The 14,834-nt window shown below is 33.1% G+C and overlaps 1 protein-coding gene across 3 annotated transcripts in view; it reads left to right on the forward strand.

Annotated features, from left to right (window-relative positions):
• Nucleotides 1-14,834, forward strand: part of LOC150097498 (solute carrier organic anion transporter family member 74D-like) — a 34,784-nt gene that overhangs the window by 5,604 nt on the left and 14,346 nt on the right. Inside the window, exons 1-3 of one of the 3 annotated variants that reach the window (XM_090407392.1) lie at nt 9,511-9,628; nt 13,360-13,975; nt 14,725-14,811. In XM_090407392.1, coding sequence (XP_090263518.1) covers nt 9,608-9,628; nt 13,360-13,975; nt 14,725-14,811 — 724 coding nt within the window. In that variant the 5' untranslated portion in view covers nt 9,511-9,607. Of the gene's footprint in view, nt 1-9,510; nt 9,629-12,157; nt 12,273-13,359; nt 13,976-14,724; nt 14,812-14,834 lie in introns of those variants that run through there. The other 2 variants (XM_090407393.1, XM_090407391.1) reach the window with 2 other exon arrangements.

Here is a 14,834-nt window from a genome sequence, read left to right on the forward strand (position 1 = left end):
TCGATGCTGATCAAAGTTGGAATAGCCATACAAACTACCTACATACCAAGCTTAGGATAATAGCAAGCAAACTATACAGATTAAAAGACATTGCCTCAACCCACATAAAAATACTAATCTATACAGCATTATGTGAAAACATTTTAAGATATGCAATCACATCATACACATTCTGTGCAGACTACAGACTTAACAGGCTACAATGGTTGCAAGATAAAATGGTAAAACTGATATTATGGGAACAACCCACTCTTATGCAGGAAGCACGGACAAAACACAAAATATTTAAGGTGAAACACTTATGCCACTACACAGTCATGTTAAAACATTACTACAGTCCAACATATAGAGTAACCAGAACAACATATCAAATAACAAGACCACAGTCAACAAACTACATAACATATAAATACAACAATCACTACGGCAAAGCCACCCGAAACTTCTATGTAACTGACATGATAAACAAACTGCCGTATGACAACAGAAACCTAGGAACATACAGAGAGCTGAAGCAGGCGCTATATAAATATTATAGCGAGAATGAAAATTGGAGCAATTCCTGTTTCTCTCCCCCCCCACACACACATACACACACGCACACACACATAAACCAATGACAAAGCCCCTCTCAAAAAACCATCACTACAAGAACACAAAGAAACAAACATGCCATGTCTAAATCCAACCCTATCTGCACAAAAAAAAAGTAAAACTGCTGCCTGGTTTGTAACCAGTATAGGAACATAACCAAGAAACCACCACCATCTATCATCTATTACCTTCCTCAGATAAGCTCTGCTAAGCTTCGAAGACGAAAATTATTAACTTGCAAATATCTGTTATTCACAATTGTAATGTGTTATAAATATTTTATATATATATATAGGAACATAACCAAGAAACCACCACCATCTATCATCTATTATCTTCCTCAGATAAGCTCTGCTAATATATATATATATATATATATATATATATATATATATATATATATAATTATTACAGCATCTATGTATGCAATTTATCTGACACATAAAATAAAATAAAAAAATAAAAAATAAACTAATTAATTAAATAAATAAATTATTATTATTATTATTATATAATTGTTATTAATGATTTTTTAATAGTTATATTCATTAATAGTTATATAAAGAAGAGTATGTTTCATTGCTGTAATATGTGTGTTTTAATCTTGATATAAAAATTTTTTTAAATGAGTAATCTACATGAAATTAAACTGAACCAAATCTGAATTAAAATTGCTAACTTTACTTTTTGATTTAGCTTTTATACCTTCTCCAATGCTAACTGGAGCGATATCCGACGCTGTGTGCATCGTATGGGAACAGAAATGCGGAGAAACCGGACATTGCTGGTTGTACGATAACGAGAAATTTCGTTATTATCTACAGGGAGTATCCATCGGATTTACTGGCTTAGGTCTCTTCTTTAACGTGGGAGTGTGGTACTTTAGTAAGAGGCTGACAAATTTCTACGACGATGAAGAGAACTTACGAGACAAAAAAAATACTGAAGATGGCAAAGATCAGAAATCTCACACCGGTATATTCAAAGAATTGAATGATGACAGAAAAGAAAAAGGAAATACTACAGAAATGCATAATATCACAAACTCTGATGGAGAGCACAATCTGCTTTGCAATACAGAACTGTAGATACGATTTTTTCAATCCCATCTCAAGAGAAGGGAACCCCCCGATGAAAACCGTGTTATTAACATTTGTAATCAAAATATTTTTATTAAAATTTTCCCTCTTTGTTTCTAAAATGCGTTTTTTGTGGATGATAAGATTTATGCTTCTGACATGTTCTCTTTATATGTAGAATTTTGTTTTTTACCTTGGTTGTAAAATACCGTAAAGTTACCAAGAAATTTTATACTTGGTTTTAATCCTTTTCTCAAATAAGCAAAACAAAGTTTGCGCGTGAAATATATTCACCCCTGAGCTACTTGTATATAAAGGCTGATAACCTCAAATCACTTGCCATAGTATGTATCTCATAATGCAAAGCACACCCCCCCATTCAAGCGTGTATGATGCAATGCATAATGGGAAGGTACACTACGGTTTCGACCTTTATTGATGTCCCTTCAGTGGGAGCCAGACCCGGGAGAGATATCAAGGTTGAAGTAATGCAGAAATCATATATATCTCATTTACAAGTAGAAAAAAGGTGCTTGACCTTCTTAATAAAACTCTCTGGACGAGTGAAAGATGTTAAAAGATTTTACCTTGAGCGTAAAATACATCCAAGATACCAAGAAATTTTAGGCTTGGTTTCAATCCTTTTCCCAAGTAAGCAAAACAAAGTTTTGCGCGTGAAATATATTCACGTCTGAGCTGCTTGTATATAGAGGCTAATGACTTTATAATACTTGCCTTATTATATATCCCATGCTACGTATGCCATACTTAGAATGCTTCCCATATCGTATGGGATGCATACTAAGCACATCTCCCTTTTAGGCGTGTATAATACAATGCATAATGGGAAGGACAACTACTCAGACCCGTTTCGACTTATTGGGGTCTCTTCAGCTGAAGCCAGTCCTGGGGGAGAGATACCAAGGTAGAAGTAATGCAGAACCATATATATCTCATATACAAGTAGATAAAAGGTACTTGATATTCTTAGTAAAAATCTGTGAAAGACGTGAATATATTTCACACGAAAAACTTTGTTTTGCTTACTTGGGAAAAGCATTAAAACTAAGTATAAAATTTCTTGATATCTTTAAAATATTCTCTTTATATTTTAATTTTCGTTGATACATTTTTGTAATTGATATTTGTTCAATAACTGTCGTTAATTATATGATTATGCTTAGGGGATTAGCATTTGAGGGAAATAGGACACCACTAGAAGTAAATATTACTGAATGATAACTTTCCGTTTAGAAATTTTAACGTTGTGTTCATCTGCATTATTCCTAAATGTTAATCCTCTAAATTGCTCTTAAATGTTAATACTCTGATAACGTTTTCATAAGTGTGTTATCATGTTAACAACATTAAGTCAGAATTTAGAAAGTTAACATATTAGCAATTATGAGCAGTCTCCAATTTCCTGAATATTAATTTGCAAAAACGACTAACACAGTGTACTACTAAAGTAAGATTTTAATAAGTTGTTACATTTGTATAACTGTTTTTATATTTTTATCTTTTTGTATTACTGTAATCAGTATTTAAAAAATACTATGACTATTGAAATGTTAGAGACAGTACACCTTTGGGGGTGCTTCGTGTGGAAAAGGGGGTGCTCAGGATTATAAACTATCCCCTGAGTGATTTATGGAGAAAGACAAGGTATTTGTCACTAAAGAAATAGCTCAGACTTCAGAGATCTTTAATATGCATCAAATATCCTGTGGAAAAGTCACGATTATAAAGTATTTCCATGAAAACAAAAGTAACTGATTTCTATTGGCTTGCGTTAATCGTGATCAGGATTAACGCAATTATCATGACATACCTGCAACAACGAGTTCTTTAAATATGAATATAACCTGGATAAAGACTTTTTATAGCAGAAAGCATTTAGTATTTGTATAATAATAAGAAATAATTATTTTGAAAAATGATTAATTTCTAGTCAGATATTTCTTGGAATAAAACTCTTTCAGTAATGAGAAGGATAACAGAAAATACAACTGGTGTGAATATATAAAAAAAGAACATATACTGACCAGTAGATATCCATCTTCTCTTCGAATGATTGAAAGATGTGAAACACACTTATATATACGATTGCGCATTAGGAAAGAAACAGTAGTCTGCTTATTTCCTTAAGCTCAATCAAAATACATATCCCCTTATGTGTATTTCTATTTACTATAGAATATAATGCAAACAGAACTACATGCATAGAATTATGATAATGAATAACATTATTCTGGAACTTTCAGTATTGTTTTCTCTTGCTTTATTCAGTTAAAAAGCTAGACATGTACATTGTTTTAAATTCTACGATCATTGAAAAATGACATATCTTTCCCCAAAACATAAACTGTTTTACAATTTTTGTTGTAATACGTTTTGGTTAGGGAGAGAGGTAACAGAACTCACTGCCACATTTATGAATAACTGATACTTTTATATATCTACATGTGGAACTTTTGTGATAAAGAAATAAAATATGTTAAAAGAAATCATTATCATAAGATTTTCCATACATATCGTCGAAATCACATCAAAATACCTCTTACAATAGTATGGTTTAAATCTTTACAATAACACTTCCCTTTCTCATTCGTCCCTTAGGAATATTTGAATACGCTAATAAGAGATTTAAGACGAATTAATGCATTCTCTGTGCATCCCCCTAAGGGCATTCATGGCTGTAAATTCATGTGTTTTCATGGGGCTTGTTTTTTTTCTGTTTTGAGTAAAGGAAAATCCGAGTTTCCGAATGAAAAACTCTCATACAGAGATAGAAGTTAACTCACCTTTCGACGAAAGAGACCAGATGAAGGTTCTTCACGTCATGGACGGGAATCGAATCCAGGTCTTTCTAACCAAAGCGTTTCGTCTATACCGACTGAACTACTTAATAGATGATAAATTCAAATCTTCCCTGTTACTCCTTGGCGGATTAAGTTGCACGTCGTATACCATCAAAGTAATTTAATTAGTATTGCTTGGGGAATATGTTTATTTATATCTCACTTTAGAGCAATACTGACTAATTAAATTACTTTGATGGAATATAATACTATCACGTGATATATAGATTACGGACTATGTCTAAAATCAATTAAAATACAATGAAATATATCAAATTAATAAAAATACAATGAAATACATAAAATTAATAAATAAGTCTGAACCGATCCCCGGTACAATGTATTATAGGTTTGCAAAAACGTTTTGTGTGTGTGTGTGTGGCGCGCGCGCGCGCGCGCACACACACACACACACACACACACACACACACACACACACACACACACACACACACACACACACACACACACACACACTCACACACACACACACAGCATTAAAATGTTATTGGCTCAGTAATTGGCTCACTTTTCATATGTTTTGGATAAATATATAATTTGATAATGAAGTAGGTATCGACTGTTTAGTCAACTTGAAATAGTCTTTCGAACGTACTCTGCACATAAATGAAATTTAAATAAAAAGCAGAACATGTCGCTAATGTCTGAAAAACTATGTTGCTTTCTCCATCGAATTTTGGTCAGCAGTGTTAATATTGTCAAAGGAACCGAAACAAGTAAACGTAATTCATTTCCATCGAAATCAGTTGAACAATATCACATGAAAGACGTCTCTGTGAGAGAAGTGATCCTCAATCCCTCATTTTACTCCAGTTAGGAGGAATTCTTCACCAAACTTTAGCAGTAAGAAACAGTCATATTCTAAATCTGGTACGAACTGGTTGAAGCATTCGAACTAGAGAATGTAATCACAGCAAATAGAGGATAATAAAATCTATACGTTTTCTGATCTTTCATTGTTCTTCAAGTTGTTCTAGTTCTTTCATTAATTGGATTTAATCCTTCAGATTCGGCAGTGTTACCTTGTTGAACACAAGTTAAGAACAGCATAAAAGTAGTGAACCGATGATGTTCAATTTAAAACCAGGGTTACAGAAGTTCGAATATTGTCCTGATGATTCTTGAAATAATCGTAATCAGAGACAGGCTACGGCTTAAGAGTCACTTCTTAAGTGACTCTTATGACGTTGACTGCACTTATTCGGCATATTAAGCATATTTGGCTTAAGAGTTACTGCTGTGACTTAGCAGGATAGATTGTTTATACTTTCTGCATATTAAGAACAATTATGCCGATCTGATTTATTTTGGATTTATGCCGGTCTGGTTGTCCGAATGGTTAGCGTATCCGCTCTCCAACCAAAACACTGCGGGTTCGAATCCCGCTATGGTGATTGTCTGTGAAAATACTAATCGTTATGTTGGACAGTTGATCTCGTTGGTGTAGATGATGCGGTTCGCTGTAGTTGGTGGACTGAGTGAGGGAGAGCTGTAGGGTAGGTGTCCTCCCTCGATGAATCTTTGGACTCCTTGGCGGTGTCACGTATTAATAATAATAATATATAAATTTGTTTGCAATATGCTTGATTTAATACAGAAAACAAAACTTGGGTAGACTTGTGGAATAAATATTTGATTGAATAGTCTATTTTACTAAAGAAGTGGTTCTTAACCTTTTTTTGTCTGTGCCCCCTACACTAGATTAATGACTCAATATTAGGCAATCCAAATCCAAAATACCATCAGCATATTTGAACTAATAGATAATTAAAAATTAATGGCGTTGATACAAATTACATTTTACTAAAAAATTAAGTAAACTTACTGTATTTAAAATCATTGATGGCTACCCTGAACCTGATGAGATCCTGCTAATTTTTCAATATCAAATTCAATGTTCGAGAAACGAAGTCTCAAGTCTCCTCATTCGTTTATTTGCAATCTATTTCGTTGCTTATCTAACAATTGCAACAGCACACTGAATCCTTTCTCAACCAAGTATGGAAGGAAAAGCAATGAGCAGTAATTTTATTTCCCGCAAAAAATGAGGATTCTATGGTGTACGAAATAAATATATAAAATATTTTTCATAAAATAGAAATTAAAAAAAAAATGTTAGCTTAAAAATATTATATGCAATTTTATTTTATAAGCAAAATTGGAAATACTAATATTTCAACTGTTTCCAGCTTTCTCCCATCCTCAATACCCAGTCTCTTGCATTGCATGTTTACCCAGAATGTTTCATACGCATGCTGTTGAAATGTACTTGAACTTCAAAATCGTTTTTAAATCAATAAATCCTTCACACAAATTTGGATGAATAGAAGTGGCATGAGAAAGAAATGGATTAATGACCCAATTGGGTATTTTAAGCTCATCAAGGTCTTTGAATCTGACGAAATCATCTTTCAATGTCTTAAGATGGGAAAAATAACAATCCAAATCTGTATATCTAATATTAAATAATCAGCTATTATTTATAGACTTGGGAACTGCAGAAAATCTCGTCTGTAATGCTTTGCTTATAGAATATTAATTTGCTGATAAAACTATTTATGATTCCTTTTGCTTTAATAAGATTCGTGTTGCTTCCCTGCAAGTTGACGTTATCCTCATTTAATTTGGGGAAAATATGGGAAAGATATGCGATGTCAACCTTTTTTCTTTTTTAGAACATTACACATGTTCTTATCACGTGAATTAAGAATTCTAAAACAGTATCGTAGAAATCATTAATGCGTCGCAGACAATTTGAGAGCCATCTAACTTCAGTGTGAAGCAAAAGACGCTCAAATGCATCTTCATTTTTATGGAAAAGTTCCGACAAATACGGGAACCTTTCAATTCAATGACTATTCAATGACTGGGCTTTTGTTTTATTCACTGCTTTAATAACATCATCCAAATTCTTATTTAGTCTAGCGTTAAGATGTTTTGCATCTAATTGTTGTCTATGAAGAATGCAGTGAAAAGTAAAGATATTTGGAAATAATTCTTTTAAATGTGATTTAAATCGACGGAGACAACAATTATAGCTGGTGATCCTTCAGCTGCACTCGCAATAATATTTATGAAGGAATGTTTTCGATATTAAAAAGTCTTTAAGAACCTTGAAAATTGTAGAACCTTTTGTATCAATTTTCAGTTGTTTAGCAAATAGAAACTCTTCATAATTTCTTCATTATTATTTATATAAAGCACGTAGGCCATTAACAAAGCTTCGTTGTCACGTAAAGTTTTCTTTGTCTCATTTGAGTTGCAAAGAAAATTCTGTGGTTTTTAAATCATCCCAAAGTTTTTTTTTTTAATGTCCTTTGCCGTTTCGTCAGTTCTTGTTGATGCTGAACTACTGCTGAGAGGAATTGACGACGTCATATTACTTTTACTCGGGCCAATCATCGTATCTGAAACTTCATTTATATTCGGTAAGATGAGAGTTTAGCCAATAGCTTCTTTTCACATTTGGTAATTAATTTTGAAAGTTTGTAAGAAAAAGAAGTGTCCCTTCTCTTGTTGGTTACTTTGTTTTTCAGCCAACTCTTTATGTCGAAAACGATTTTTAAATTTAGTCTTTAATTTGCGAAAGTACTCCACATCCTTTTTTTTGGCTTTATTTGGATGCTCTGTTGTTAAGTGCTCAATCATTTCTTCGTTTGAGAACGTTTTTTCACGTATTAAGCATATTGGAAATTGCTCATTATTTGTAGACGGAATAATTCCATATTTTAAATATTCGCTTTAGTTTTGAGAACACTTTTCTTTTCACTCATTTCAATGGACTACAGTGCTACGCAATATCAACGAAGTGCGCCACACGATAACGCGGGCTAGTGGGGGTGCTGCATATACAAAATAAAAAAAAATATTTTTTTTACATAATCAGTAATCCATTTATTAATAAATAAATTTACATGCTAAAAAATTGCTTCATTAAAAATATTTCATCCTCACCACGAACAAACACCAATAATAAAAGTTTCGTTTCTGACAGAAATAACCAGCGCAAGTGTACGATACACTGCCCTAAGAGCAGTGTCAAGTAAACGAATATCGGCGAGTTTGGCTGCAATTGGTAGTACGTGATAATATCGACACTGCTTTAGATCTCCGTGTATTGGTTACGTAATCTAAAGCGTTAATCGAACAATTCCAATTATTAATTATTCAATCAATATCGAGACATAAGCTGTAACCTTTAACATGTTGTATTGCATTTATATAATGTTGTAAGCATTGTTGTTATTTAAAAACAGAAACAAAATTAAAATTTTTCATTTTTTCCTTTGGAATGCTACAGTTCCGCAGTGCTTATGTACGGGCTGCCACTGGTCTAGGTTAAGAACCACTGTACTAGAGTATCTCTGCAGTTCACAATCGACTCAACGAAATGCAGAAGTAAGAAAGAATGATGAAAACAATTGTCATTTTAATGAATACAAGAAGAATAAAATGCGCTTATGAGAGTGGCGACATTCTGAAAAAAAATCTCATCACCAAAAATTGTGAGTTGCCATTGGAGTTTTCTTCAAGGATATTTTTGGAAGGATTAACAGTGCAAATCAGTTCAAGGACGGATTTCCTCTTTCGGTTGCGTTTTATAATCATTTATTCCCTTCACTATTAAAGAAACAACATCGTGAGTTTCATACATTACTGTATATGTGAAAAACTTATACTTTTTTATCTGATTTTTGAAACAATTTTCCAGTTTTTGTGATCGGCTAAGAATAAGATTCACGCTTATCTACCAAAATACTCGATGATCACGTGTATTAGTAACACGTGATTTCCGGAAAGGAATCACTCCTTTTAATGGCTCTTTGCCAACATTCTCTTTTTATATTTATTTTACTGTGGGCGACCAGTTAGGGTGGCTGGTTGTGTGACGTTCCTTCAGAGTTAAATAATACTTATCTCACAGTCACACTTGCGACTGTGAAGAAATGGTGTATAACGCGCCAAATCGTGTTTAAATGCTGCAGTTAGTGATTTATATGCCGTATTTAAATTGGATTCATATCTGCCTCAGTAATTCGTGGTCAATTATTTATGTGCACTTCTTCGACCAACGTAAGTTATCCGTTTTAATACCTATTTAAATTTTGAAATGATCAACATAATAACAACTTCGCCCGATAAAAGTTCTATGTTAATATTCTTTTATGGTAATTCTATAGGGCCATTAATGCAGTAGAAATAATATTGAATTTTAAACAGTTCGTAAAGAACTCTGAAGAGTTAAATGCACTTTAAACAAATAAAACAAAATACACATTTAATGCTTACAGAAAATATTGCCTACTTAATTAGTAATTCTGTCTCAGAAATGTGATACGCAGGATTTCTAATGAACTGAATGAAATTTGCATAATTAATTTGAAGGAATTCTCTGATTCTGGAATATATATCAAAGCCACGAAAGAGATCAAATGTGGAACTTTACCCAGACCTTTCAGCCCCAAATACTACAACAGAGTTTATATAACGATGCTTCTTAATACGTAATTACTTATATCTGATATTAAGTGTGGTAATACTGCTGAAATCGGAGATATCTTTCTATAAATTATCTTTTCTTATATCGTGGAGATTCGTTCGTTCTTCTGTGCTTGTTCGTTCTGTAGATAAGATAAGCTAAAGCTAGATTGCATTAAAATGTTTAAGGTTGTTAATAACGTGTTGGTTATCCTACATTCATCTGCTATCCACACCCGGTTCCTTCAAAGAATTTCTTACAATGTAGCACAGCGCTTGCGCCACTGTCGAAAAGATTTTTAGAATCCCTGGGTTTTGAACATTTTTACTAGAATAGCCTTTATTATTTATTTATTACCTTTTTAATAGTGGTGATGATGTAATCTTTCATTTTGCACCAACTAGAGTTTTGAAATGGGGAAAGAATAATTTTAGGGTACGATGAGCCGTTGCATTGTTTTGGCCCGAAATCCCTGCACATACAAAAACAGAGCTGAATCCATTGTGATAATAATCAAGGTGCTAAATGACATATTTTTCGTTGGGATAAACATTAAAGCCATGTGAGAGAGCACCGTCTCACTTAATGAAGGTTAGAAGTAACTTGAAAATGTTCCATTTGTGGTCTCTGGAGTAGTATTTCCGGGCTATCTAAAAGTAAATAAAACATAAACGCAAAAATATAAAATTAATAAAAAAAAATAAATAGGAAAGAAATCCTAAGCTCTCTCCCAGGTGGATGGGCGAGAGCAGCATAAAAAAAAAATACAGAGTGTCAATTTTGCTCAGCTAATTCTTTGGCGGTTTTCTCCACTCTTCACTCTTATCGTGGAGAATTTTCTTAGGATGTATCCATCGTTCAAATCATTAACACACTTAGTTTCACTTTTAAGTTTGATAACCAATATTTATTTTTGTTATTGCATTCTCTCCCAAACCAGCTGTTAACAAATTCAAAGATTCTCCAGTAGTTTTTCTCGATGCTTATGAAGTCTGTCATTTTTAATGGAGCAGAAATCGCATAAGTAAGGCACAACACTTTCATCCTTGGCGACATTGTCGTTCTCAGTAACGCAACCCAGAATTTTCAAATAAAAGGCTGATAATCAAACGATTTCAACGTAACTCTATCTACTTCTAGAGAAAAATGATTTGTAATAGTGGTTGTAAATCCAAGAAACTGAGTACTGATGAGACTTTGTATAACCGTCACTTCAAATCGCTAATCAAAAATAGCCCACTGAATTCCCATCACGCTAGAAACTAAAACATGTATTTTGGGTTCAAATTTTTAATTTTTGAAAGTTTAGAATTTTTTTGAGAAATGATGTACATTTTTTTTCTTACTTTATAATCGTACTAACAGAGTCTGATTATCAATTTTATTCAAAGTAAATGCTTCTTATATGTACACACTTATTCTAGTATTGTTGTTACTGATGGAAGCGCCTTTCAAACACTTTGTAAATTAATTTTGACAGATATGGGAATATTTTTCTCTCTCGGAGAATTTTTTTTCCCTTTAAAGTTTTTTAAAACGAGACAAACTGGCCTAGCAAACACATGTAAATGACACAAATAAGACAATTGCCTCATGGGTAATAAAGTAGTTGACCAACTTAGTTACCTGTACATTAAATGAACCCGACTCTCTTTTCTTTTCATTCAATTTCTTCCTTTGGCAGTATTTTGTCTTCTATTTGCTGTACATTCGTCCGTCTATTTTATTAATATGTTTTTTAAAGTTTTGTCATTGCATTTCGGCATTTATTTCAACGAAATTTGGACTTCAATTATCTGCAATTAATTATACTCATGCTTGAGTTGCTGAATATAAATACGTCATGTGTATGATTTACAAACTGCTTCTTCTTTAGCATCGCGTCCCCCCCCCACCTCCGTTCATATTTCTGGTGGTCACGGAACGCGTCGAGTACTAAGTGGATGATGCACGTCACAAGAAGAATCACGTGACATGAAGTTGTACTTGCCATCGAATGACGTCTACTATTTACAATTCGTCCATTTACGAGTCAGTGAATACGGGGGAACTTATGAAAGACACCACAAGACGTAAACTCCTAAATAAATTAGTTTACTTATAGAATAAGAAAAAAAGATGAAACCACCCACTACAAAAGTGACTTTAAATTCCAACTCAAGTTTGTTTATTTGAAACAAACGAGTCTTTATTTCTAGCTGGCTTATATTTCATTGAAGTATTCATTTTCACCGTATGGTAAGCAAATACAATTTTCTGCTTACCTATCCTTTGTCTTTAAAATGTGAAGTTATTGATTAAACAAATACTGAAACTACTAAAAATATTTAATTTAATACGTGGATTGTCTTATACGCGTAGATAGTTGAACCTGTGATGTTGAATGAAGTGATCTCTGAATATAATTAATATGGATAATAAAATTAGAATGTTTCAACAATTAATTATTGCTTTAAAGTGCTATAACTCATTGCACATTATTCTTTTCGATATTTTATTGAACACGTCACCAATCATATGATCTGCAATGTACAAATGGGAAGATGATACTATTGGTAAAAATTTTTTAAGTGTTATTTTCAAATGTTGATATCATTTCTATTAAAATCAAAATAGGAAAGAGCCGAAATGATATGAGAGATCTTGAATAATTAGTAGAAATTGAAAAAAAAAAATCAATAGAAGCTGCAGTTTGAATTCCAGAGACAACTGATTATTTTTCTTGCCTTCAGAATACAGTCTTCTCCACGGAAACTCGGTTATTTTTATTGTGCTAACATTGCATAAGAACACACGTAAAGTGGGTTCATATGCGATGTGATCATACTGGCCTCGTATAGCATTAGTTACATTCCCTAAACAAGGAATTGCATTGATTCTCTCAACCATCTAATGACAACACAGTGTAATATTTTCACATTACCATTTCATGTAGGATTGAAGTGTAATGAAACATCAGATAACCCAGCAACTGAAGACTTACTTAAATCCAGCAAAATACCAAAATTATACTGCAGCATTCACATGACTGCTAAAGGGCCATTTAAGATATTTTGAAATTTTACGTATTGATATTTTCACAAATGATAACTTATAAAAACAGTTAACTCAGCACTATATTTCTGACAATATTTAATTAATAAATTAATTTATAAAGGCAGTGTTTTTCCTTTTTTTCTTTATCGGGTATTATGAATATTTAGTAAGAAAGGCATAGAGAGAGAGAGAGAGAGAGAGAGAGATCTTAATTCAAATTTCATGGTTAAATTTAGTTTAACATTTTTTAAATTCATAATGAATGAACAGATTTGTCTTTTCTTTCCAGTCCATAAAAACCATCATGGATAAGGAGATTAATAAAGACCATCTTTGTGGAATTGGTAATTTCACTCCTGGTTGGCTACAAAGGTTTGCTAATCCCAAAGCTTGCTTGGTAGTGATTTCCGCCCTGAGTGTACTGCAGGGAGGGTTTTTTTTCTACTTTACTGGTGTCATTACTACATTGGAGAAAAGATTTGGATTTGATAGCGTATCAAGCGGTGTGCTGCTGGTAGCAGAAAATGTGGGTCCTATATCTGGAAATATTGTGATTGGCTATTACAGTAGAGGCTTCCACAGGCCACGACTTATTGCTGCAGGAATGATCATGGTCATCTTCAGTTGCTTTCTAACAGTACTCCCGTATTTCATCTATGGTGCAGGTTATAATTTGTCCCTAGATTCGATGAATGCCACGAATTTATCAAACACAGAGCATCAAATGTGTATGGCCGGTGTGGAAGAGTCTTGTCACGACGATAAGGCATCTCTAGCCATTCCGGCTTTTTGTATGCTTTTTATTGCACATGCGCTCAATGGAATTGGATCTGTAACCATTAATATTATAGGATTACCTTACTTAGATGACAATGTAAATAAGCAAGACTTCCCAGCATATATGAGTAAGTAACGATTCACTTTTTTTTTCTAAAATTAAGTTCATTATCTTCAAGTTACATTCATTTTTAAATATCAATGCATTTCAATGTGATTAATTTAGAATTTTTCCTGTCAAATTGGTGTGCCATTATTAGTTGATATTAAACAAAAACTCTACTAACCCTCTCATGCATGAATTGCTGCCATCCAGTCCGCCATCTTGGCCACACAGTGCAAATTAAAAGCAATTTATGACTGTGGAAGTCGTATTCTTAGCCACTAGATAACACCACTATGCAGAGGAAACCCACTAAGGTGGACTGCATGCATCAGAGGTTACGAAACTTGTCTCATGGAGATGTGAAGTAAACCATATTAGCTGTCCACCACAGTGGACATGATGCGTGAGAGGTTTAGAGTCAATAATGATCTGAAATTGTTCCTGAGCAATCTTGGGTCATTCTTTTATCTAGAAAGTCTATTACTTCTTATTTAATACGAATCGGTCGGCAAAATAATTATAGAATGCAACTATAATACTTTACTTTTTAATGAAAATTCATCTTAAGAAGTCGAGATTTGATGAATACAAAACTGGTGATTAGAGCCTATTAGGTTATCGACAAGCTTTCATGCACTGGATGTAGTTAATTCTGAAGTATGGCTTGAAGTGAACAAATGCAATTATGTCAGTTTGTTTATTTCACTAGTGTTATTTTTCTCCGCCTAATTTTGATTTATATTCTAAATAAATTTTTTATTTATTTTCCAGCTATAATGTTTGCTTTACGGATATTTGGACCTGTGTTGGGTTTCACTCTGTCCTCGATCTGCTTAAAATACTACGAAGATCCATTCTGTAAGTAGATGTAGAAAATAAGT

This window comes from Typopeltis vanoorti, chromosome 17 (assembly GCF_054136105.1).
Source record: "Typopeltis vanoorti isolate ZY-2024b chromosome 17, IOZ_Tvanoo_1.0, whole genome shotgun sequence".
Taxonomy (NCBI): domain Eukaryota; kingdom Metazoa; phylum Arthropoda; class Arachnida; order Uropygi; family Thelyphonidae; genus Typopeltis; species Typopeltis vanoorti.